Source organism: Sturnus vulgaris, chromosome 3 (assembly GCF_052056855.1).
Source record: "Sturnus vulgaris isolate bStuVul1 chromosome 3, bStuVul1.hap1, whole genome shotgun sequence".
NCBI lineage: Eukaryota > Metazoa > Chordata > Aves > Passeriformes > Sturnidae > Sturnus > Sturnus vulgaris.
In genome coordinates, this window is record NC_142245.1 from 39,736,168 (window position 1) to 39,762,028 (window position 25,861).

Genomic DNA, 25,861 nt, shown 5'->3' on the forward strand with positions numbered 1-25,861 from the left:
TCTCTAGGTGCAGATCTTGAAGAGAGGAAAATTTCTGTGTTGAAATTAGATGCTGTGTTAAGATGTGGAAAAGAATGGGACTTTACAATTGCCTTTCCTGGACCCTTTTTGACGATCATGTTTTCTCTTTATGTTCTTTACTGTTCTTGTAGGACTTGCAGTTTATTTTGGGAGGAATTGCTGAGTGTCTGGTTGTGCTCCAGAGTGAAGCTCCTAAGTCTAAGACTGAATGGGAATTCTTTTTTCCAGTCTAAGATTTTGTGAGGTTTTTCCCATTTGTGAAATGCCAGCTACAATGGACAAATATGTTAATTTTTTGCACTCACTCCATGGACAATTTTGCACAGATTTCACTAAAAAGTTGGAGAAAAACGATTGTGTTAAGTTACACACTTGGTCAAATAGGGAAAGCTCACTATCTTGGTAACTCTGGAAAAAAAGTTTAACTTTCTTCTACCACTAAGATTTAGGACATGAAAAATCTAGAAGCTGAGAGCTTGCAGCTCTCCAAATAGTCATCCAGAAGAACATTGTTAAGCATCCTGTTGACAGGGTTTATGTACCACTGAGGAAAATTCAGACCCTCTATCTCTCCCTATAATCTGAGTTGATGGTACTTGTCATTTGAAATATATATACACCTGCTAAACATGCTTTTTTCTTTCTGATGAAAACAGTCCTGCTGAAAGCATGTCGTAAAACTTGGTTTTATTGCAGAGGCACACAATGAATCATAATTTCCTGCAGGCTCAGTTCCTGTCTATGTAGGATTACCAGCTAAAAAACTGAAAATGTGAATGATATTTTATTTATGGTTTGGACCTATAGAGTATGTCTCACATTTGTACTTCCAGTTTTTGGCTGCATAACAATGTACCTGGTGCATCTGGTATTTGAAGTATTCTTTCTAGTAAGGTCACTCTGAGCACAGCTACCTAAGATTCTTAAAAACTAGATACCAATGATATTGATGTTCTTTATCCCTTCTATCCATTTTTTTAGTCATTTGGGCAGTTGAGAATGAGGTTAAGGTGTAAAATTTCAAAATTTACTGTGAAAGAAAGTAAGGAGAATTTACCACTTAGCCCTTGGTATATCTGTGCCTCAAAGCTAAGAATTTTCTTTAAATGAGATTTTGAGTGATAGAGATTTCTCTTAGAGAAAATGTAAAGAATCCATCTAGAAACAAACTTTAATTCCATGTATTAGCAGAGTCAAGTTATGATGACCTTGGATACACTAAACCAATTTTTAATGATTACTGTCAGAGCAGTTCTTTTTCTCTTGAGAAGTAATGGCATATGATACATTGAAGGCCAGATTAAATCATCCTGACTATCCCTTCTGGTCAAAGTTTCTAAAATTGGGAAAAAATTACTTGGAGTTAAGATGAAGTATAAAAAGAGTCATAATGGGCAAGATGTGTAGAATAAAATTGCAGTGTAGTAAAATGTACCATCTAATTTATCAAAATCTTAAACAGATCACAAAAACTTTTGTTATACCTATGCATATGTATATACAGTGTGTTTGTGTGTGTGTATCTATGCTGCTGCAGCAGATAACAATTTGGTAATCAAGTTGCATTTTACGTGTTCGGGATTTTTTCCCCTGTATCTGGTTTTGTGCATCGTGGACTTTGTACATTCCTATATGCTAAAATTTTGGTACTCCAGTATTGTTTGTCTACATCTCCTATCAGAGAACTAAAATCTTAATAATAGAGATTTTTTTTCTTTTTTCTTTTTTTTTTTTTTGTACGTTAAATGCTGTTACTTTGGTCATACTGTGTGACATGTCTTTAATAGCCAATCATCATTAATCCTGAGCAGTATTCAGCAACAAGTTTTAATCACTAGAACAGTGGTTTTTTGTTGTGTGTCTTATTGCTGGCCTTACATCAGAAAAACTGAAAAACTAAACTTGCTTTAAAGAGGCAGGGTTTTGGGAGATTTTTTTGCTTGTTTCAAAAAAAAGAAGTAAAGTATGCTCACCTGTGCAACAAGTTTGAGACTCTGCAAGGAGGTTATTAAAAAGGAAGTGAGGCAACACAGTCAACAGGAAATGTAACAAGTTTGACATGAACAAAATTAGGACTGAGGGATCAGGAGGAAACTGAGAACAAGGTGTTAAGTCTCCACAAAATTGTGACAATAGTCACAAAAGGGGTTTTTTCTAATTTTTTTATCTGTGATTTTTGCAAGTACATTTTCTGAGATGATAAACAGTTTCTTGCTTTCTGCAGCTGAGATTTTTCATATATATAAAAGTAGATATTTGAATTCTAATCGGTTCACTCAGCTCTTCATACCAGCATTTTCAGTGGTTGATAGTGTTAAGAGCCACGTAATTGCTTGGAGAATGGGGTGAACATGGGGACATACAGAACCTGCAGAATGTACGGAATTCAGTGTCCTGGGACTGCGTGTGGTTGGTGACATACCACAGAAAAAATCCCCAAGCTTATTCCCATATGTAAGGGAAACATTAGAAAAGTACCAAGTGAAATGCTCAGCGTGGAGCTTTGTACAAATAATTTCTGTATCTAGAGTTTCAGCTGTTACGTGCTTACTCAGTAGCAATTTAGCTGCTCTTTGGACTCTTGGTGAACATCTACAGTGCAAATTTTCTCTTTTGGCATATTCTTTATTTTCTTAGTGCCTTTTCTTATATGGGTATATTAGAAAAATGGTTGCGTGCCTGTATTTTTGAATATTTGTGGCATTTTTGTGTACTGCTTTATCGTCAGATTGAAGAGGGTATTTGTTGGTATCTTCAGAGTAACTTCTCCTGCCTAAAATGGGCCAGTGTTTTAAAACTCTAATAGTATGTTATCCTGCATGTCATATCATGTTAGAGCAAGCTATTAAAACAGTTTATTGTATGTATTAAGGGCCCAAATAAAAACATCCTGTCTTGCTTTGAGACACCTCATTTTTTTTAAAGTCCTTTCATCATCCACTGATTTGTCTGTATATTTCATGCTGCTGGTCTCCTTTAACTTTTTTATAGATGATCAGCTGTGCCTACTTTTTACTTTGCATAATCTGCAACTGCAATGTTTGCCTTCCTTTCCTTGTGAAGCTTGAGTGTTGGTGTGATAAATAGTTGTATGTTATGTACTAAGTCAATAAAGTTTTAGTGCAGATGATTTCCACCTTTTTGTCTCCATCACAAGAATGTGACATCCTACAAAAGTGGAATAAATCATATTAACTCTGCGTGCAAGTTAAGGGTTGGGGGCAGAACAGGGAGGATATGGAAGTTATACTGTGTATGCTCAGCTGAGCATGACTTGCATTGCAAACTTCAGTTTTATTTTTGTTAAGTGTTAGAGTAATTTGTTGAATAATTAAAAATGTGCTTCACTAACGGAGGGAAAAAATCCTCTCAACAACTTTCTCTGATGATTTTTCTGACTTAGGCAAGCACTTTTTTGTGAAGGTGTCTTTCCCTGTGAAACCGTATGGTTTTGCAGCAAGAAGTTTCAGTACAGGGTCTAAGCATTGTTTGTAAATGACAGCAGAAGACTTCATTTCTTTCAAATTCCTGTGGAGGATAGTATTGAAATTGATAGTTGAGGTAGTTTGATTTTTACTTGCTTTGACTTGATTACTTAGATTATTTTTTCCTAAAGTCAGTCACGCACTTCTGTTCTATAACATTTAAATAGGATTTAATACTTTCTGTGAAGTAATTACATAGGCAGAAAAGGTATCAAGAGAAATAGTTGCATATGTACTATGTGTTGCATAGTAAAAAGGGTATTAAAAACCCTTTCATTAAAAAGTATATATATATATATTTGTATCATTCATAGGTTTGTCAATCTTAAAGTGGATTCTACACTATATAAATACACTTTTCCTTAAGAAGGTGATATAATGGATATTGAAGTAACCACCGATATCTTAGATTAGAATTTAATTTGAAGTGTCTTTACTTAAATTTGTGTCAAATTATGCAGGATTGAAGAGGCTCACACACTCTTAAGCAGAGTAATGCCTGAGCTCTAATCATATTACTAGTCCTCAGACGACAAAATCTTCTCTCTATTGCAAATTATTGAAGGTTTTCTGTGAGTGGTGTGGCACTATGTTTGGATTGATCTGATGGTCGGTTCCCATGAAAGGCCTTAGGACATCTGTTCCCACTGCTTCCTGGGCATCCTCAGGAGTCAATTGAGTTTGTGAGTTTCCCAAATTGGGCCCTGCACAATTGTCTAAGCAGCAGGGGCAGCTCAGTGGAAGTAGCAGAGTCAGGGCTGCTATTTTCAGTGACAGCTGGTTGTTAAATAGACTCAACCTGCAAAGTTAAACCTCACCTTCACATTCCATGATACGAGATACGTGAGTGTCTGCATTAAAATTTTTGCACTTCAACTTCTAGCTTGTTATATCACTGTATATTTTACTCAGAAAAGTAAGAAGTTTCTGTTGAAAATAATTCTTGTCCAACAGAAAGGAGAAAAAACCTATAATTTGGTAATTTTTTTCTTCATAGCTTTGAAACAGTTTTTTGTATGATCTTGAAATATGATGCTTTATATGCCTCTAAGTCACTTCTAAACGAAACATAATTTTCTTAATTGTGGTTCATTTTTAAAGACTTTTCCCCAATATTGTACAGAAACATGAAATTCGTTGCTTTTTTCCTGGTTTTATTTAGTTCCATTCTCTATTTATAATGTGTATGAGTGGAGGGGCGAAAGAAACCCCTACCGAACGTGCCCCCCTCCACCAACCAAAAAACCACAAAAGCAAAATATACAAAAAAACCCACCAACCCCAAACACAAACCAACTGTCTCAAAACCCACAAACCAGAATAACCCTTTTTGAATTATGCCTCTGGAGCATTTAGTTAAGTGCCAGTATTGTTTGAATTGATGCCTGTTGCGTGTTGCAACTGGAGAAGTAACATTATAATTGTTGATAATAGAGAGCTGAGTTGGGTAACAGACCTGTGGTAAAGATGCTCAGGTCTTTGGCCTGTCTAATGTTGGTTTAGCATTTCAGGAAGATCATATTCCATGTGTGTCATGGTAAGGACCTTCAGTCAGTTCACTGATTTGGCTTAAAATATTGACTACAACGCTATACTGGTTGCGTGTAGTTTTTCAGTGATACATAATTTATGAGATTTTGTTGTCTTATAAGTTTTCTAAGGATGTATTTTAGATATATTTTTCTTATTTTTAGGCATCGTACTTTTATTTTTCTTGATGACTGCATGTTTTTCATAAGCAGCGTTTTAAATTTCCCTTTTTTTAAAAAATAGACTTTTTCATATATGGTAATTACGTAGTTGAAGTGTGGCTGGAAGGAATAGGAAGGGGCTTTGAACTATTTTTTTTTAATGGGAAGACATGATGCCATCCCATCTCACTTAATACTAATGAGCTATTCTAGTTGCCACAGCAGTAATGGGCATTAGTTAAAATAAACGATACTCTTTGCTCATTTGCATCTGGTATAAATTTTAATTTTATTTTACTTGTGCTATAAGGTGAAATATGCCAATTTTTAGAAAATCCATTGCAGCATCTTTTCTCTTCTGATAGCTGCATCACTACAAGTATACACAGGAAATGTCTTACAGGCTGTATTAGTTGTGGAAGAGAAAGTAACGTTTGTCTCCCTTTTATAGCCACCCAGTTCATGGATTTTATCACTCCTTTCTATTTCCAGACAACTTCTAACAATTTTTTTTTTTTTTTACTTATTTTCTTATTTTGAACCATCAAGAATCCCTGGAAAGGATTGAGCTTTCCCCAGTTTCTTTTTTTTATCTTAAAATTTTAAAATACAACCCCAGTCAAATTTCTGGGGGTTTTTTTCCCAATTTTTTTTTTCTTTAGCATGCACAATGTTAAAACATAAATTTGTGTGCAAATCATAAGCAGTGGTAGTGCAAGAATGTTTAACTCTGGAAAAGGATTTTGTATTAATCATCACTCAAATGAAGGAGAACTTGAAGAAGTAGGGATAAGGGGGGAAAAAGAAGTTTGTTCTTTCTTCTGTGACTTAGCTTCTGTTAATTCTTGCACTGTTTTTCCTTTACTAGGTTGTCTTACGGCTTCCTGAAATTTCAGTCTTAGGTGTAAACAAGAAGGAATAATTTATGTCCATCACAGGGTAAAAAAGAGCCCTAATTCCAACTCTTCATGCCTCTCAAACATTTTAAAGAAGCAAAATAGGGCACAAGCCCAATTTTTTTTTGCTTTTCAGGTCTCCTTTAAGAGCAGAGACAGCCATGATGCAGCAATTTTGGAGGTAGAGGCAAGTAAATGTTTTACTTCTTGTAAACATTCCAGTAAGTTTTTGCAAATCACCTACTATTTGAGGAGACTCTGGTTGAAAAAGAACCTCAGCCTCTTCCCCTTTCCTAAATTTACTTTGGCATGATTCTATGTGAGGAAGAATATATTTAAGCTTTTATTGATTATTGACAGGTTTCACATCAGTTACACACTGTTGCAATACCCAATTCGTGTAAAAATATGTAGCTCTAATATTAGAAAGGGTTTTGTGATAGCAATTGTTGACGTTTTTTCTTTTGAAATGATCTACAAAATGAAAATTTGTTGGGTGGGTCGTAAGTGATTTTCTTCTTAGAAAAATAAGAGAAGTGTTGATTGTTTCTTAACTCCAGCTGCTGCTGTTCAAATCAGCTCTTTGGTGTTTTCACTGTGGACAGTTGAGCAGCCTCTTATGACTGGTACCTGTAACTTTTCTGTGCTGGAGACATTCCTGAAAGCTCACATTGGGTTTTTCCTGATGGCATCACATGATCTTGAAGGCTGTGTTAGAGGTACAGGAAAGAACTGTACTTTCCATCTGTTTTGCTGATGATTTTTTGGACCTTCCTGTTTCTTACTGTGAATAAAACCAGACAGTTTGCATCGTTGCATAAGAGTACAGGGTTACACGTTTGGGAAAGTTTTGCTTAACTTCTGTTTTGGGAGGTGGGAACAAATGTTCTAGTCCATGTTAGAGGGAACAGCAAAGAAGCTAGATTTTGGCCGGCTAATGTGAGAGAATAGTTCAGTGGGCATTAAAAAAAATATTGGTAGTTAATAAGATGTATGGATCCAAATTAATACATGTTCCAGTTTTAGAGGGAGAGGACGGGAAAAAGGAGATGGGCGTTCAGGACCTGTCAGTTGGCAATAAATCCTTGTCATCTCTGGAAATGCATTTTGAAAAAGGCTGTAATGCTTGTGCCTTCCTGAAGAAGAGGAAATGTTTAGAATGAAGAAATTGACCTTTGTTCTACTTGTCTCTTGAGGATGTGAGCAAAGTGTGTAATTATTTTTGTCTTCAATTCGTGTACAGTGCTGTCTTATTTTCTAAGGTGGGTGAAACCATTGTAAAATGTAAGAAAAGCTTCCACATAATGACCTTTTCTACCCAGTCTTACCTCCTGCAACATTTGTAATTCAGAAGTATATTAAGTTAAACTGTAAAACTTCCATTTGATTTTTGTGGGGGCAGATAAGCGTGCAACCTGAAAACGTATATAATGCATATTTTAATGAAAGAAGCTTGAACTTGTCTTTTGAAGAGCAGAAGCAGTTAGGTTTTTTAATAACTTTCTGCATGTTTCTGATAGTGTTCTGGAATTTGTTTAAAAGTTGCTCTTTTTAAAATAGTGACTTGGGTAGCACATCAAGGATTTACTTTGCTTCTGTAGCTTCATACTGTAATGACATTGTTTGCCTCTTTTAATCTGTCCTGTATTTATTAATGATATTTCTCTCTGCATTAATATCTTTGGTAGCTGAGGGAATACATTGAAAAAATCAGAACTTGAAATTTTTCATAATAAGCCTTAATTTTGCATGTTACGGTGACTTGCAGTGGAGCTGTGATAATTTGATTAGTTATGGATCTTAGTTTGCACACTCAATTTTACTCAAAATGATGCAAGTGGAGATCTCAGCAAATTCATTTTTTAATGTGTTTTTAGAAAATTGCATTCCTTTGGTGAATGTTTTTGTACATTTCACCAGAATTTGTGGAATTCAAAAACTTCTCGTGAAACCAGGTATCTTTTTGGAAGGATAACGAGGTCTCCTAAACAGCAGTTGTAGGACTGCTGATTAAATGGGATCTTGAAGGATGCCTATCTAGACATTCTCTCCTGAAACCAGTATACGTGTAAATATTGTGATATTTGACTTTGGATCAAAAATGCGACTAGTTTTCACTTTCTTCGACTAGTTTTCATTGCTTTTGTACTTATGTAATGAGCAGAGGTTTATTAAACATTGCTTTCCAATTCAAAAAGTGAACATAATTTTCATAACTACTCCTTTACAGAAATTATCTATTTCATTAATTTCGCAAGGGTTTTATTTTAAATGTGTTGCATAGATACTATGTAAAGAGCTGATGCTAGTGTACAGTATTTTAAATGAAATTTAAAATTTTGTGGTTTTCAGGTCATTAAGTGTAGAAAGTGAATAAAGACTTCCAAATCCAGAGCTTAAGGACAGATTCATTGAAGGACTAGGGAACTCTCTGTGAAAACCATCAGAGTATGAGGAGTTACAATGTTAGTCATATTGCTGTGTGCTGGCTTTTTTTTGTTGTTGGTGGTGGTGATGTTAGTTTGTTTGATGGGTTTGTTTAATTTTTGTTTGGTTTGTTATTTTTTTGTGGTTGTGTTGGGCTTTTTTGTTTGTTTTGTTTTTTGGGTTTTTTTTTAATTACTGGATTGATGCTATCTGAGCAGTGAAGGGGGATTCTGAACATCCATCATTTCTGTTCTGTAGGAAAGTTTCCCTAATATATTGTCAGCAGTATTCTCAAAAGCCATTTAATATCAGTGCCAAGCTGGCACTCAGCTACACAGTGTTTAACTAGGACGGCTGTAACTATGTTTTAATCCAGCCTTGAGAACATGTGGCACGTGCTGGAATGCTCCTCATTCTGTCGTCATTATAATCAATAGAGGAACTGCATGACATTGGTCGTAAAGAAGGCTTGGAACAATGGTCCCACTTTGAGTTATCTAGGTGGTAGCTTGGTTGTGTCAAATCTCAGCAATTGTAATAATTGTAGCAAGGATTTGAGGCAACTGCTGCAGTAAATCTGTAATTACAGACTGTGTGCAAGGTTTCAGTCTTAAATACAGGGAAAACTTGTGTGCTGAGATTATTGGAGGCAGGAGTTCTGCATTCTTTCAAGGGCTTAACTTCAGTTTGTTAGTCAGTGTTTATTGTCAGTTCTGTACTCCGTGGAAAACTTAGTTTTTCTCTATTCTTTGTAACAAAACTTCATTTATTTTTAAAATATAAACTAGTTTATATAATTTGGAGTAATATCTCCTGTGAAATTACACATTTTTAAGGAGATTCCAAACCTTTATGTCCAAGTGAACTCTATTTTAGTGTTTTAATACCTTTGCTGTGAATGACAAGGTTTTTCTCTTTGATGCACCCTTGCATAAATACATGGGACATAGTGTGCTACTTTCTCAGGGTAAGCAACTGAGATGTAGCATTTGAAGTGGAAGGAAGCTGATTGCTTTGCAGGCCTAACTTGGTGTGGAAACTGAGTTTTCAGAGTAGTTAACTTTAATAGTAATTCATGTATTGCGGTAAGATTACATTTGACCGAGGTGGCACTTACAAATGCCAGCATGTCCCCTGGGCAGCCAGAGCAAGGGGTTCCCCACCCTCTCTCCTTTTGGAAGTGGTTGTGTGTCCTGCCAGAGGTGTGACTGACAGCTGGCAGCTCCCTGCAGAGGGAGATCTGCCTGTGCCCTCCTTTGTGCTCAGCCTGCCACCTTTGGAATGTGCCACTGAGCCAGTTCAGCTTGCTAAACAGGCAAAACCTCATCTGACAGCAGGGTTTGCTGCTGTGTGAACTGGCTCTGGAAGGCCCCAGCAAGAGCTGCTGCTGCTACAAAGAAGAGGGAAGGAGAAAGGAATGGAGCCACTGCTGTTGTGGGAGTGAGCAGTTACCCCTGCAGCTGTGTTAAACTGAAGTCTGTGGAGGAAAACCTTCTATACAAGAAAACTCAAAATAGTTCTGGTTTGGGACTTGGGACAGTTTCTTTCTCCGAAGTGACTATACAAGATAAGTGTTCTAATTATAAGCACAGACATTGTATCTAAAGTTCTCAATATTCATTGAAGCATCCACTTATGAAACAGTTCGGTTTATATTTAGCATTCTGCTTTCTTGTTGGCATAAGAGGCACTTTTAATCCAAAAGTACAGGGTAGCATTTAGCTGCCTAGACACTTGAGTCTTCTTGCTACCTTGGCACACCTAGAGGAATCAGGAGTACATATTTGAGGAAGTCCCCAATGAATATTCATCCCAAGAATTGAAACAAGAAAGGGGAAATAAAAAAACCCACTAGGTATTGTCATGTAAGTACTTGATAAACTATTTTCTGCTGAGGTCAGGATTCCAAAAAGCACTTCAGTTGATGTATGAGAGTTGTTGTAACACTGATTGCATCCCTCCTTCTTGCCCTCTTTTTTCCAGTCTGACTCTGCCTGCTCTTGTCAAAACTTGGTTATTTTTTAGTTGCACATCCAAATCACAAAAATCCATTCTCAAGAATTGCATGATACAGATTTTGAGCTAAAACTCTGGTACTGCAACCATGTCAGCCTGGTCCTAGCAATAAAAACAGCTTTGCTTTCCTGCACATGGCCTCTTTCCTGCATTTGGCTGCATTCTTGTACCCACAGGTAAAATTCTATTGACAGAGTGTCACCAGTTAAAGTTACATACTCTATCCTTTCCTTTCCCCAACCTGTTCCTGACCCATTCTGAAAAAATAAGTGGTGTTGAATGTTTGTTTCAGCTCTCTTAATTTTTTTCTTTTTTCTTTTTTTTTTTTCCCTCATTTCTCTGAGCAAAACAGAGAAACATTTTTCTTTATGGCTTGAGAAGTTATTTGAGTTACTTGAAGTTACTTAACTACTACCTAGGTATGTTTAGTTTGAGTAATGAGTCTCTTTTTAAATTGCTTTGACAAACAGTAAAAACCTAAAGCTCACAATGTCCTAAAATAAAGCTAACAACATATTACTATAACAGAAATTTTATTTTATGAGTCTCATTTGAGTTTATAGAAACAGTAGTAACTTCATGTTCTTAAACTGAGGTCACGTTTTTGTACATACAAAAAGTAAAAAATACAAACGTGTTACTTTTTTACTTCATTTTTTGGGAGGAGGGAGGAAATAAGGAAGAATTTTCACTCTTATTTTCTGAAATTTGGCTTCTGTGCATAGTTTTATGCTGTATCTGAAACTTTTCTGTTTTGCACTGTGGGCCAAGAGGTGGTGCTTTTTTATTTTCTTGGCACACTGATGTTATGTTAATGTGTTCAATGTAAGTTTCTATTAAAAATATACTGTAGTAACATCTTTGTATACTTTCATGCAAAGCTTTGGAGTTAGTGAAATTTCACATTTCTTACTAAGTGCTAAGCAGTGTCAGGAAAGATTGCTAATGTTAGTAATGGTGTATTATTGTAAATGTTAGCAGCATGGGAAAATAGGGAAGAAAAATTCTCTCTTAAAAAAGTTTACAGTTATTTTGTAACAAGAAAAGCAAAGGGTTGGTGGGAATGTATTGCAATTTTACAAAGTTGTCTTCAATATACTCCCTTAAGACCTTCACTAAGATTTATGCAGGGGAATCCCTATTGCTATATCTTGTCTTTTTTATCTACATGAGAGGCATGTGCAACTTCTCCTTGAGGAAATGCTAACAACACGGTCAGATTTTCAGGCAAAGGCTGAGCCACAGGACTCTGGAAATGATAGGCAAATTGAGAAGAAGGAAGTAGAAGTGTGGATATGTTTGCATTAAAATGCAAGGTATCAGCAGCTGTTTATTCTGATACTTCCAAAAGGTCACTTAGCTATTACATTTTATTTTTTCTCCTCTTGATATTTCTTTCCCCTCCTTTTCTTTAGGAGGTCTGTAAATTCAGTTTGGAAAAAAAAAAAACAGTCACTTATTCCTAATTATAAAAAAAATTTGAAAGTTCACAAATTTGTATATGAATTACTGTAGTTTTGTCACTTTGTAGGCTTTTAATGTAAATGAGTGAAAGTTTCTGGAATTCATGTTTAGATTAAGCAGGAATATAGCACCTGAAGAGAAGTGTGGGTTTATTTTGATGGTTCTTGACCCTTTTAGTTTGTTCAACATCACTTATATGTGGAGCTGTAATAAAAGGGCAGGAGCCCAGGGGTTTGAGGATGAGTTTAGCTGCAAAATAGATCAATTTAACACTGAATTCAGATTATTGGTGAGGGGAATGTTAATACATTGGCCAGGTTTGCTGTATGAAGCAGCAATCAAGTCAAAATAAGACAGAGGAAACAAAATATGGAATGGAGAAATAAAAATGGCTGAAATTCAGTAAGGACAGATGCCACAATTATGTGCAGCAGTTACTGTTGATGAAAGTTACATGGATAGTACTTCAGAAGAGGAAAGAAAATGTTGCAAAACATATACAATTACACTACTAGCCTAGGAGCTGATCATGTCATCCATTGAACACAAAAGTATAATTTGTTTTATGTTTTATTACTTGGCCAAGTGCTAGTGGCTAATACAACATAAAGTGCAGTTTTCCAAGTACAGCATGCTGTAAATGTAAATAGCATTCCAAATTGGAGTCAAGAACAGTGTTTGGGGGTTGGGGTTTTGGATCATTGGTTTTTGCTTGTTTGATTGGTTTTCTCTTAACCATTTTAAAAAAAAATCTCAGAGAAATATTTTGGAGTAGTATCTTGTGTGGACTAAAAGACTGAGAAACCAATGAGCTGACAATTTTTTCCCTGTAAACACAATTGAGGAATAGTGATAGCACTTTACTGTAAACAATAAAGTATTCCAAAATATGAAATCACTGCTCAGGTGTTTCCCTAAGATCCCAAATCATTGAATCAGAGGTGCCTATGATGCTTTCTACCATTAGTGTTCATTGCACTAATTTTACTAAAGTAAAAGTTTCATATTAATGGTAAAGTGAAAAACTAGGATGATTACCTTGAAGCTATAAATAAGGGCACACCTCAGTATGCTATTTATATGTTTTACTTAATCATTCATAACTGCAAAAACTTCCAATCCTACATAAAAATACAGGAACCTAATTCATGATGAAGTCCTTTATGGTTGTGCTGGGGATGCCTCCTTTTTTTTTTTTTTTTCCCCCCTCACCTTCTGGGCAGTGATTTGCAGGAGGGCAAAGTGGGAAGCACCTCCTTCTGTGTTTCTGTGGCCCAGTATTAGGACACTCCTGGAACACCACCTGGTGATGTTGGTGACTTTTTACTTGAGGCAGTACTAGGATCTTGATGCTCAGTTCCTGGACCGCGTGCAAACCACTGGGTAGTTACATTGCATTTTCTTAGGGTTTCAATAACTTTTTTCAAGCAAATTTCTTGAAGTTGCCATGCCTTGAGTTAGTTTTGGACAGTATATTAGATCAGGTCCTTTTGGATGTCAGCACTTCCAGATCTCCTAGTATGAAAATCCTGGATGGAAAATGATCATCAGATTTCAGTTTAATTAAAACTATTTTACCTGTCAGCATGAACTTCAGCAGAGTTTTAGTTACCTTGGTAAGTTTCTGGGTGGAATAGAGGCACGTGTTAGCAAGGCTAGTAACCTTGGTGTCCTAGTCTTCTTCCTGGCTAGAAGGAAATAAAATAGTAAATTGAAACATAATACAGCTGGAATACTGCCTAAATAAAAATTGAGATATACAAAAGAATCTTAATGTACTTAAAGGAGTCAATTCAATAGTATTATATAGTAAAATATGTTATTAGTGACATGTTGATTCTGCTTCAAGAGATACCTTTTCATGTTCATAAAGATAGATCTATTCTAGATTTGTTTTCTATTACATACATATATGTACATAATTTTAACATCCTGTTAATTATTTTTAAAATAAGAATCATGAAGTGTTTGAAGTAAATTGAGTAATTTACTATGTGCATGGTACACAGGTGCTGCAAGATAATAAGGTATATAAAAGAACACTTTTGCCATCCTTCTCCATCTGAAGCTGAATAGTGGAATCAGGTTTATACTGATTAATAATGCTCATAAACTCAGAGGCAAATAGATTTATGCAGAAGTGATTTTAGAACATTTGTGGGTTATTTTGGAGTTAATTTCATTAGTGACTGATGATGAATGGGCTTGAGTCATGAGTTAAAATATACTTACTGCCTATATTTCCTGATTAGAGAATGCTCTGAGGAATGTGTCCACTCTCACAGATTAGGTTTTGTTGGTTGAAGCCTGCACTGAAAAATGTCTTTTGTAACCTTGTGATTCAGAATATGGGGGAACTTCCCTTCAAAAAGCCATCTAAATCTAGCTCTGAACCTAAAAGTCTTCCATTCAGGATTTTTTGGTATTTCATTTTCTTTCAAGGGAATTTGATGTTTGTTTTAGTGAGTGGTCAGTGTGTAAAAGGAATCACACTATTGTGAAATGTTTCATACTGCTTACTCCCTTTTCTGTAGGGGAATAAAACCATACTTGGATATCAGTGTAACTGTAGTCATATAAAGTTTACTATGCCAAGAATACTGATAAAGTATTAAAACTCTTTACCTGTAGTCCGAAGTCAGAGAAGTGACAATCTCACTGCTCTGCCTGGGTAAAGTTTGTTACTTTATAGTAATTTTAAGTATCAATATTAAAAATTGCACCCATCTCTAACGAATGTATTCAGCTATTAAATTTACACTGTGCATTTCATGTGCTAAATCCTCATTTATTTCCATGTGGATACCAATGCATGCAAAACTTTTTTACTTCCATCCCACAGCAGTGAAATACTCAGTCTTAACAGACTCCTGGGCTTTGATGGCACTCGACAATACAGCTTGTTCCACAAGCCTTCCTTTTCACACGGGCACAACTTGGGAGAAGCACGCAAGAAGAAGTGTCTGGGGAATGCAGCCGTGTCGCCGGTTTCTCAGGCTGTTCCCGTTTTTGCCGGGCGGTGCCGGGAGCATCCCCGGTGCCCGCAGCGCTCCGTGCACTCCTGCGCTCCGGAGCTGCGGCTGCGGAAACATCCAGCGCCCTGCTTGGAGCGCTCAGGAGCCATTCTCCCTGCAGGGCAGAGCTGAGCTTGGGGCCGTGCCTGCTTGGAAATCTCCTGAGCACAAAGCCTCTGTTGAGGCTTGGAGACAGAACAGATTGTGTCATTTAAACATTAGGTTTTTTCATGCCGCCAGATTTACTTTTTTTTTTTTTTTTTTTTTTTAAACAGTTCTTAAAAGATGCTTTAGATAATGCCCTTTGACAATGTTCGACAGCTGCTGGCTAGTTTAGTGTGTGCTGGAATACACCCACTTTTTCAATACAAAATTGTCTTGATGTGGGGGCTTGGTATGCAATAATATTTTGTAATTAAAGACTCGATAAATAGCATAACTTGTTTGACAATCAAAACAACAAGTATGTTACTTTAAGCAATCGATCACTTGTTTCTATAGGTAAAAACTTCGATCAGAAATTCTAGATGTGGAGTAAGCTGCCATGTTCCCCCTGACCAGGTGCTATTCCCTCAGCATGCCTTTGTAATCTTACTTTTTTTATCAGCTTTCTGCTTGTGAACTGCTGCCATTAGAAACTCAGTAGGAGCAAAAGTCTGTGTTAATTTGCCTGACTGTAACTGCACAATTAAAGCAGTTTATCAGCAGGGGTTAGGACAATCAGTGTGTTCTGATGCTTCATGTTATAAAATTACTTCTGTTGTTCAAACAGATACTGTAATTAGTGCATCACTTTAAACTGGTTTTCTGCCGGGCTGGCTTGGGCTTTCTTCTGATAAAAACCTCTATTTTTGATACTTACCTAAGCACTTATTTTGTTTGCAGGCCTCATGTAAATTAACAACTGTTGAAATGTTAGTGTCAGGACTGTATCATTCAAATACAAGTTTGGGGATGGATGGGTTGTTTTTCAGAATTTTTTCTTTGTTTATTACCAGTCAATTCTGTCAAGACCTAAGATTCGGTCACAAAAATGGAACGAGGAAGTTTACAGTCTATGGTTGCTACTGTAATACTGGCATTTAATGCACAGATGAGCGGGTTGTTTCGTTCCATATAACAAAGATGACTGTGTCTTCTGTCCCTGGCACGTGTGTAATTGGATTTCATTTAGGATACGTTGATGAGACATGGCAAGACAGTCTTTTGAGGGACAGCTATGGGTAAAAATACCGTCCCCTCACCTTCTCGTTTTCCCAGCTACAGCACTGACCTTGTGTTGGCACTCTGAAGCCCTTTATGGTTGTAAACTCCCTTGTCCAGCAGAAAATGAGGGGGGAAGTGGGGAGGCATCAGCTGCATCAGCATGTGGTCTGAAAGGCTGGTGTGGTGCTGGGGCCAGTCCCGGTGGGAGCAGTAAGGGCTGCCTGGCACGGGCACTGAACCTTAGGAAGTTGTTACACTGCTCAGGAAATGATGCAGTAATACAACGCTAGGAGACTATCCAAGGGATTTTTGCTTCATTACATCTGGACTTCTCATGAATATGGATCAGCTGATGTGGAATTATTTGTAGACTGAGTGGTTTATTCCTTGCACAATGTTACAGAAATCTTCTGTCTTCTGGATGTTTGCTTTGAACTATCTCTGCAGCACAGAAGCCAAAAACTTAAAAATACAATTCTGTAGCTCAGGCTGGCAGAACAGTTGCAGGAACGGAAGTTTCATTAAACAACACAAGACAAGACAGCTTTTGAAAGGTTAAGGTTTGTTTCATTCAACAAAACAAGACAACTCTTGAAAGGTTGGGAGTATATGACTTGAGGGCAAAGTGCATTCTTCTAAGATTCCTCTGACTTGGTTTTACCAGTTCAACTGTGTCAACAAAAGGTTGTAAAGTAAGATGTAAACTATATTCAATGGTTGAATAATGTTTCTCTTGGGCTTACTGATTCAGATATTGTTGCATGGCCACAATACATATCATGTCTTACTTAAAAATACTAAAATTAAATCAGGACTAGAATTTATTTTAAATTACCTTTTTTGTGACTTTTTGGTTAAATTTAACTTCTGTTTAAAAATTCTTTAAAATCAACATGTTAGCTTTTTTTTTTTTTTTAAATTCACACATCTTCTTTTAAACTGGCCTTTGAATTATTTTTGAAACTTTGATATATATGTGTGAATATTTTCATTATGGAAAAGAAATATTCACCTAGAGCTACTGTCAATTTTAATGTACCTACAGCACAATTTATTAGACAAAAAATATTGTGAGATTTTTACTGAATAGCTGAATTACTTCTCTCCACATTTTACCTCCTCCATTTGACTGTGAGAAGTGGCTGTGAGTGATTATACTGGGTTATATATCTTAGGATAATTTTAATTAAGGTTCTTAGAGTATACTTGAATCAAACCTTTGTATAGTTTGAAGGATAAAGCTATTCTGATGGCTTTTAATTTTAGTGTTCAATTTGACATCATATGAAAACATTCTTCCCTTTTACTCTATCTTTTCTGTGGTTTTTGTCATTCAGCAGGGAGAGCAGCTTGTTTAATAGGCTGATGAAAACAGAATTTAATAGCCTATCACTTCAAGATGAGTAAGAACACTAAGGTTAATTTTCAACACTTGCCTGAGCTGGTGACTTTACTTCTTTAAAAGATCCCTCCTGTTGGTACTAAGCTGATTTTGTATCTTTTTAGTGGCCTACATTACAGGAAATTGTATGAGATGGAGTGGAAAAAAGTGCATAGACTGGAAGCTGCATGTTTTTTTATTACTATAGAATAGCCCATAGCTTTCTGAAAAAAGTGCCATGTGGGAAACTTGCTTCCACTCTTACCACATTGCATTCTTTCTTTAATTCCTTCTTTATTGTCTAACTAATATTTCTCTGCCTGCATATAAACAGATACTAGCGTAGTATTTTTTCAGCATTTATTTCATTTTTTCTTTAATGGTATTCTGACAGTTGGAAGTGACTGGATCCTACTTCACCAGTTTTTAATTTGTCAACTTTTTTTTGTCAGTTGGCCATACTAAGAAGGTCTTGGGGGTGAGCAATAAGGTTTGAGGGTTTTTTTTATGTTGGTGATGAATTTTTTTGATGGCTTTCTTTGTGTTGATATTTTCCTTTTCCAACATTTGAATAATTTTAACAATTTCAGTCAACCTTGACACTTCTTTCATTAGGGTTTGAAGTTCTTTGAAACCTATTGGCTAGATAGAGACCTAACTTCGTACTCTATTCTAGAGGAATTTTAACCTTTGTAATATTTAAGTTTGATTTTATAGATTTAAGTCAATTGCATCCTTTACCTGCTTTTCTGCTTCCCCCTAAATCCTTCCCCAAGAAAATTCCTGTAGCTACACTCCTTTTTTTTTTGTGTGTGTGTGTGTGTGTGCAGCTACATTTTGAGGACTTGTAGCAATATATTTTTTTAACTACCTAATACATTGACCCTAATAGCAAGATAAATATTGAGTAGTCCATTATTGTGCATAGGTGCTCTGAGGATTAATGAGTGTATACACACAGGTAAGAGAATTAAAGCAAATCTGTCTACAGAATTAGGTGATATTTAAGGATACTGAAATTTCTGCCAAACAAGGAATACAGTGAAATTTCATCTGCCATTTATGTTGTCCTTAATGTTCTTTAATTTAGCAGACAAGATAGTTTGGTTATAATTAAGCTTTTCTAATATTGTTGTTCCCCAAGGTTGTGGCATAAATCACTTTTCTTTGTAGTTCTCTACATCTTCTGTCTCCATTTTTCTTGCATAATTCTTCCATAAACAATCTCTGGGATGCAGGAAGGCTTCATGCTGACAATTGCTTCTCGTGTATGTAATATAATTTTGAATATATGCAGTTGAATTTCTTTTTCCCCAAGTCTTAGTCAGGTTTTCTGATTTCCCTGGTGCTGTTTCTTCCTTCAGTGTGTGTGCCCTTCCTGCTGCGGTAGCAAATGTTTCTTTCCCAAAATAATTCTCATGGCAATTTCTCCTACTCCTGACTGCTTTTTCAACAGGTAGACCTGGAAACTAGGCTGAATGGCTCAACAGTTGCTATTGAAGGACAAAGGGTCAAGGGCACACTGAAACAAAAGAAATTATGTTTAAACATAAGAAAAAGCTTTTTTTTGTTGTTGTGACTGAACAGTGGTTGAACACTGAATAGGTCTCCCAGACAAGGGGATGGAGTCGTTATCCTTGGGGATGTTTAAAACCTGGCCCTAGCAACATTGAGTTGGCCCTGCCCTGAGCAGGGGGTTTGGATGGGATGATGTTCAGGGTCCTAATTTTAAGATTGGAAAAGATAATGAGGTAGCATAAAAAATGGTAGCTGTTAAGTGCAAGAGATTTACAGATTCTCTCTTTCATGACAGTAACTACATTTTGCATTGCTTTTTGTTGGAATGAATGAGCTAGTAGAGACCTGAATTTCCCAATTTGGGTAAAACCAAACATGTATATAATCAAATACACATACTGGTATAACGTTCAAGTGGCGTTTTCGATCAAACAAATGACGTTTCTTAGAAAACTGTTAACCTACTAAGAAAGCCATCTTGTCAGATGGAATGGGAGCACTGGATGAAATCATAACCCCAGTTTATCATAGCCATACACTACTTCAGTTATCTTATTGGTAAGTAGTTTGTATGATTGCTTGTGCTGTGAGGTCTCACTCTAATAATACCTGTGATTGTAAACCTTACACACAACATGTTCCACCTAAAGGTAAATTAGGGGGATAAAAAAATCTTCAGTATCATTTGCTTGTTCTGTATGCTGCTTTTTGTTCTCTTTTTAAACTGAACAAAATATTCTCATGCTGCAGCAGAGTAATTTGGAGTGCAGTGCTAATACTTGATGTAACATTAATCTGAAACAAGTTTTGGAGTCTTTGCACCACGTTCTTTTCATTATGAAAGAAAAGAATACAACACCATAAAGCCCCTTTATGTTCGCCTACGCTCTGTATAACCATGATGCATGGTGTTTAATGCCATGGTAGCTAAAACTGTTTTTTAGGCATTCCTTGTCTTTCAGAAACAGAACTTGCTGCTTTACCTGGGGACACCTTTCCTTCTCATTTATTCTTCTTGGCCTTGTAAAATTTTTTAATTTGTTTTGCCTCCTGTGATATTATAGTTGTGCAGGTTTCTTGCATGTGGTGTTAGTAACTAGGACCTTTCCCATTCCAGCACTGTCAGTGCAAGAAGAGGTAGTTGCACATTTCTTCCTCTGCCCTCTGCTGGTTTAGGAACTTTCATTCTTCATACCTGTAATGTAATGTATTATTTTGTATACTCCCTCATATTGATGTAGCATGTCACCGTCTTGAAAGAAAACAGCTCACTCCTGCTTTGGATTAAAAAAAAAAAAGGAATTGTTTAAAAAGTAATAGTGGAGTTTTGATCATGATTGAATAAATAAGTAGCAAATACCTTGTCATAGACAGTTCTTTCAAATATTACATTTCAACAGAGACCATGTTATAACTCAGCTGCACTTTGCATCACATTCTCTATTATATCATAAATGAGAGTTATTTTTCCCTCTGTTTCCAGCTTTTGAAATTGGCAAACCTATTTTCACAGCCACCTTTGTTAAAATTGTTGGCGAAGATAACATTAAAAACAACAAAACACACCACTGTATCTGATAGTATGGAGTGCTGCATATGTGCACTTTACATACATAGTGAAAAGTAGTTACAAAGTACTGATTCTTTTACATGAGTTTTTCATACATGGTTCAATTCCCCCCCCCCCCCCTATTTTTATGCTTGTCTATTCCACAAAACATTTCACACTTAGCTGAATTAAAAATAAAACACTCTAAGGAGCAGTGCTCCCTTAGGTATATGTGAATACGAGATACTGCAAACATTTGTTGATATTAAGTCTTAGAACATTTCCTCATTGTATCTGATTTCCTGGAGGAATTTTTCATTAAATCTGGGGGAAAAGACATATTTGCAATTAAAAAAAAAAAAAAAACAAAACCAAAAAAAGACAAAGTGTGAATTGTGGTTAAGCCACGAGGATTTATCTTACAAATAGAAGGCTGTTCTATTATACCCAGCTTTTTAAGTTTTAAATAAGTAGGGTTTATTTATGTAGGCTTTTCTTTAGATTCAAACACGTATTAAACCTTCTTTTGACGACCTATTTTTTTTTTAACTTGTTACATTATATTTTAAATATTGTCAAATTTAAACGAGGTTTCATGAAAAATTAGCTAACTTTATTCACTGTTTAATGAAAAAGGAGTTGGGAAGTTTCTTCTGTGTTGTGTTTCATTATCTTATTTTTTGGAAAAGAGTCTACTTGAATGTGTTACTTAAGTTTATTGGTTTCTGTTGTTCAAAATTGGAATGCTTTGTTTAGCATGCTTTCCCTTTCTAAAAGCATTTCTAATATTTATCTTTAGGATTACAGATGCCATGGATGTGATGAGTACCTGTGTAATAGTGACCATCTTGCCACTTGCTCTTCAGTAACTTCAGTATTAAAGCCTTGTCATCTCTTCCTTTCTTTTCTTCATCCAGTACATGTAGCTCTTCTTTGAAAATGGCAACTTCTGTTCCTTTTGTAGAGTTGGATTCTTTGAATCTAGTTTTCATAAGTATTTGAAAGTGATTTCGAACACTGGAGAATTGCTTTCTTGTCTTTTGGAGTGATTCACATGGAGTTTCTGTGTCTGGTGTCTGTTTCACTTTTCTTCAAAAGATTGGCTGCTTAACCATTATGATGTCTTACCTGTTTAACTCTTCAAAGACTCTAAATAATACTCAAAGTAATGTTGTGTTTGTATTCTTATTCTTGTCCCTTTATTCAGCTGAGGAAAGTGTTCTGAAGACTCTTAAGAAATAGCATATGTATTGTAGTCTTTTAAAAGTGTAATACAGAATAGGAGGTCCCAAAATACAAACAAAATCCCAAAGATGATATTTTGAAGGCTGACCTCACATACTGTGAAAGTCTCCAAAGTACGAAGAAACATTGCTGAAAATAAAGTGCATACTATTGACAGAATTGAATTTGTCTACATTTGTGATTGCTTTATACACAATGTGTTTCATAGCTTCCGTGTTTTAATTTTTTGTAGGAAGAACAGAATCGAGGCAAGCCCAACTGGGAACACCTGAATGAAGATTTACATGTACTTATCACTGTGGAGGATGCTCAAAACAGAGCAGAAATAAAGCTGAAGAGAGCTGTTGAAGAAGTAAAAAAGTTACTGATACCCGCAGTAAGTATTTGTATGCAAGCATTTGATTTCCGTTTTCAGAAGGTACTTTTGAAATACAGCTAATTTGCTATAGGTGTACAAGTAAGCCTGCACTTTGGCATCTAAAAGGAAATTTAGATACGATTTTGTAATATTCTAGTGGTTTTTAAACTTGTCTCATCCCAGATTGAATTATTCCTTAGAAGAGAATAGTATTATAAAGAGACATTGGTTTTTTTGCCTGTTTTAGATACAGATACAGGAAATAGTTATCACCTTTAAAAGGCAATGCTGAACTGTTACAAACACTAGTTTTCTTTCCTTCTTTCTTTCTCTCCTTCAGTATTAGTATTCTTCACTTTAAGGCTGGGGAAATACAGCTTGCTTTTATGTTTCGCTTTGAGATGATTCTGATACTTCAAGAAACGAAGGCATGGTTTTTTAGATCATCACATTAAACATTTTGCAAAGAGGACAAAACCCTTGAGTATCAAAAAATTTTGCTGTCAGTATACTGGGGAAAAATAAAAGTAGTGAAACTGGAAAATGGCTGTCTTTCTCATTTCCTGATAATATAAACTGGCTTCTGCACAGCTAGGTGACTTAAGTCCTTTTTCAGAGACCAGAATTACCCTGTGAGAGCTCTTCTCTTAGATCTTCTCTGTTTTCTCACTCAAAGCAAGGTCACTCACTGCAGCTGTATAGTGCATCCCATGCCATTAATTTGTATCCTGTGCTCGTCTTTACCACCACTTTTGTGCCCCTGTAAAACGATAAGAATAAATTAGATCTTTTTCAGTGGTGGAAAGATTTTCCATATTACAAGGAAAATTGAGACTTACCTTGTGAAAGAAAGTAGTAGGTGGTATTAAAATGACCTACTGATTTCGGGTACTTAGTGAATGCTGATAGACTGGCTGTGAGGAAACATATGGTCTCTAAGCAGATTTATTCAGAAGACATTTTTAGAAATTACTAAAGATAGAGAGAGACTTAATTTCTGAATTGCCAAAAAATGGTAGAATATTAAGCAGGAGGTATGAAAATTGTGATTTAGACCTCTTGACGTTGCAAATTGTCAGCTTCTGAAAGGAGAAGACAACTAGAGAAAGTAGATCTTCAGAATTTACTCACTTATTAAAGAGACCTTGAGCACATTAGGATTGAGTTTATAGCTAGGATTTTTTTATGGATAAAACTTTGAAACCTTTATGTTCATTCTTTAGCTGCTACAGAGCAAACAGTTTAAAAACCAAACTTCCATGTGAATTAATTTTGTCAGATGTCTTCCTCCTCCCCCTTATTGCTGAATAATGAGACTGAAGAGTCAACTTCAGGATGATAGGTTACAAACCCCCAGTATGTCTGAAATACTGATGTCTATACTCAGTGTATGTTTGTGTTACGCTTGTTTTGTGGAGCTGTTGAATGGGTGTGTTCTGAGCCTCAAAAAATGTAATGCATTAGTAGTTCTTTCATTGTGAAAGTGACAGCCAGCTCTGTGTTTTGAAAGCCCTCTGCCTCGTGTAGGAGCTTAATCAATTGGGGAAGCACTGTAATCCTGATTACAGAAATAATTGTTTTTCCCCTTTAATGAAAAATAACAACACAGGGCTAACTATTGTCTGAATAGAACATCACCTGAAATATGCTTTGTCTGTTCACTTCATTATCATCTTTATATATTATGCATAAGCATAAGAGATTTAGGTGGTACATATTACTTGCACAAGAGTTAAAGGTCTCTTGGCTCTAATTTCTCAAAATTATGCCTTGCTGGAACAGGTATGTGTAGTACATACTAATGAATTAGTATATAGGTGAACTTGGGTTGGTACTACCTATTGCATCTCTTCAGTTAGTATAAAAAATGGAATTGTCTTCAGGCAGTTTGAGAGCTGACAAATTCAGTTTAGTCTTAAAACATAGGAATTGAAAACTTCTATGAGGGAAGTCATAAACCTTCAAATAATCAGGATAAGCATAAGGAAAACTCTAGTGAATTATAACAGTATGAGTAAAACTGTGGATGTTGGAAGATTCCAAAGATACTCTAAAAAGTAAGAATAGAAAAAGTATAATTCCCTTTCATGTGGTAGAATACCTTCAACTATTAATGTTTTTCAGATAAATGTCAAAGGATTAAAATGGGAAAAAATTATGTATTTCTATTCTGTCACTGTCCAGCTTGATTAAAATTTGAGACTACATAGGAGAGAAGACTTTTCATTCTTGCCATACAATGTGACAATGCTTGGGGTTTATGAGATAAATTTCAGAAACGTGTTAGTGTTCTAGTATTCAGAGATGGAAATTAGTTGCTAATTTTTTGAAATGATCAGTTATTTTTGCACTCAAGATGTTAAAAAGCCTAATTACATTTTCTAGCAACAGTGCAGAAATAGGCCCATTTATTAAAGTGGATTTCTATTTGAATGTACTTGGGTGAACGGAGACTATTTCAGTACTAAAGTGTGTTTCTTACATTTATGAATCTAGATCATTAGCGATTTTTTTTCCTTGTGGATGTGAATTAATATTTTATCTTTTCACTTGCTCTTGCATTTTACCAAGATAGTGATATAGTCAAGTAGTTTATCTTTAGAACTGAAAAGCACAACTTGAGGAAGACTGGCTGAACAAGCCATTTTTTTTCTTCTTGACGAGAAAGGCCAACTTTTTTTTTTTTTTTCATTATTACTCATTTGTATTTAATTTACATTTCTTAAGTATGAAGCAGTTTAAAAAAATTTTTGGCTGTACTTCAAGTTCCATAGGATTAATTCCTCTACTCTTCCCATAGTTCAGTGAGATACTGGTATTTATCTACACCTGCAAGATCATACAGTATTACTTCTTTCATGTTTTTCTTCAAAAAAAGCAGAATTAATAAAGCAGACTGCAGATTTTTGGGATCACATCAAGTTGTACTCTCCTTATGCCTCCTTCTGAAGTGCATCTTCCAGATCATTGATCTCTCTTTATTGTGGGAGCTTTGAGAGTTGTTTGTTATTTGCATGAGTGAAGTGAGGGTGGGTGGTTCTCTTGCAAAGGAAAGGCAAAAGGTGCTCGGGATTGATTGTTCACTGCAGAACAGAGGAAAAGCTCAGAACCCAGTTAGGGGGCACACACAATAATGAAGTATAGCATACCAAACGCCATCAAGGGTTTGAAGTTGTCCTTGGAGCTCCTGGGCTCTAGGGCTGAACTCCTCTGCCAGAAATGTTAGGCCTTCTGCATGTTCTAAGAAATGTTGAGTAAATGTTTCTAGCTGAATGAGTTTATCTGGATATTCCTTGCATTTTACAGATGGCCCGGTCTTGTTTAATTACTAATTCACATTTATACTGCCTTAGTAAAGGATGAGGCACATATGACAGAATTCAAATTTCAGACAGTACTTTTTACCTCTTTTTTTTCTTTTGATTCCAAATGTTTCCTTTCTGAGGAAAAGATCGTATTTCTGATATCTACTTAGCTATTCTAAGTTGGTCTGGAGTCAGTGTTGTTCAGATTTTTTATTGCTTTTCATATGTTGGGGCTGCTGTAGTTTTACTTGGTTGCTACCTCCATCTTCTTGGAAGACAGCTACA

The 25,861-nt window shown here is 35.9% G+C and overlaps 1 protein-coding gene across 9 annotated transcripts in view; it reads left to right on the forward strand.

The window, feature by feature from the left end:
* The window catches only part of QKI (QKI, KH domain containing RNA binding), a 155,095-nt gene that overhangs the window by 79,226 nt on the left and 50,008 nt on the right, over positions 1–25,861 (forward strand). For all 9 annotated transcript variants that reach the window (XR_015802298.1, XR_001403066.2, XM_088161412.1 and 6 more), the window contains exon 4: positions 22,146–22,289. Coding sequence is in view for 7 of the 9 variants with exons in the window: in XM_088161412.1 (XP_088017538.1) it covers positions 22,146–22,289 (144 nt within the window). In the remaining 2 variants the exon portion in view is untranslated. The remainder of the gene's footprint in view (positions 1–22,145; positions 22,290–25,861) is intronic.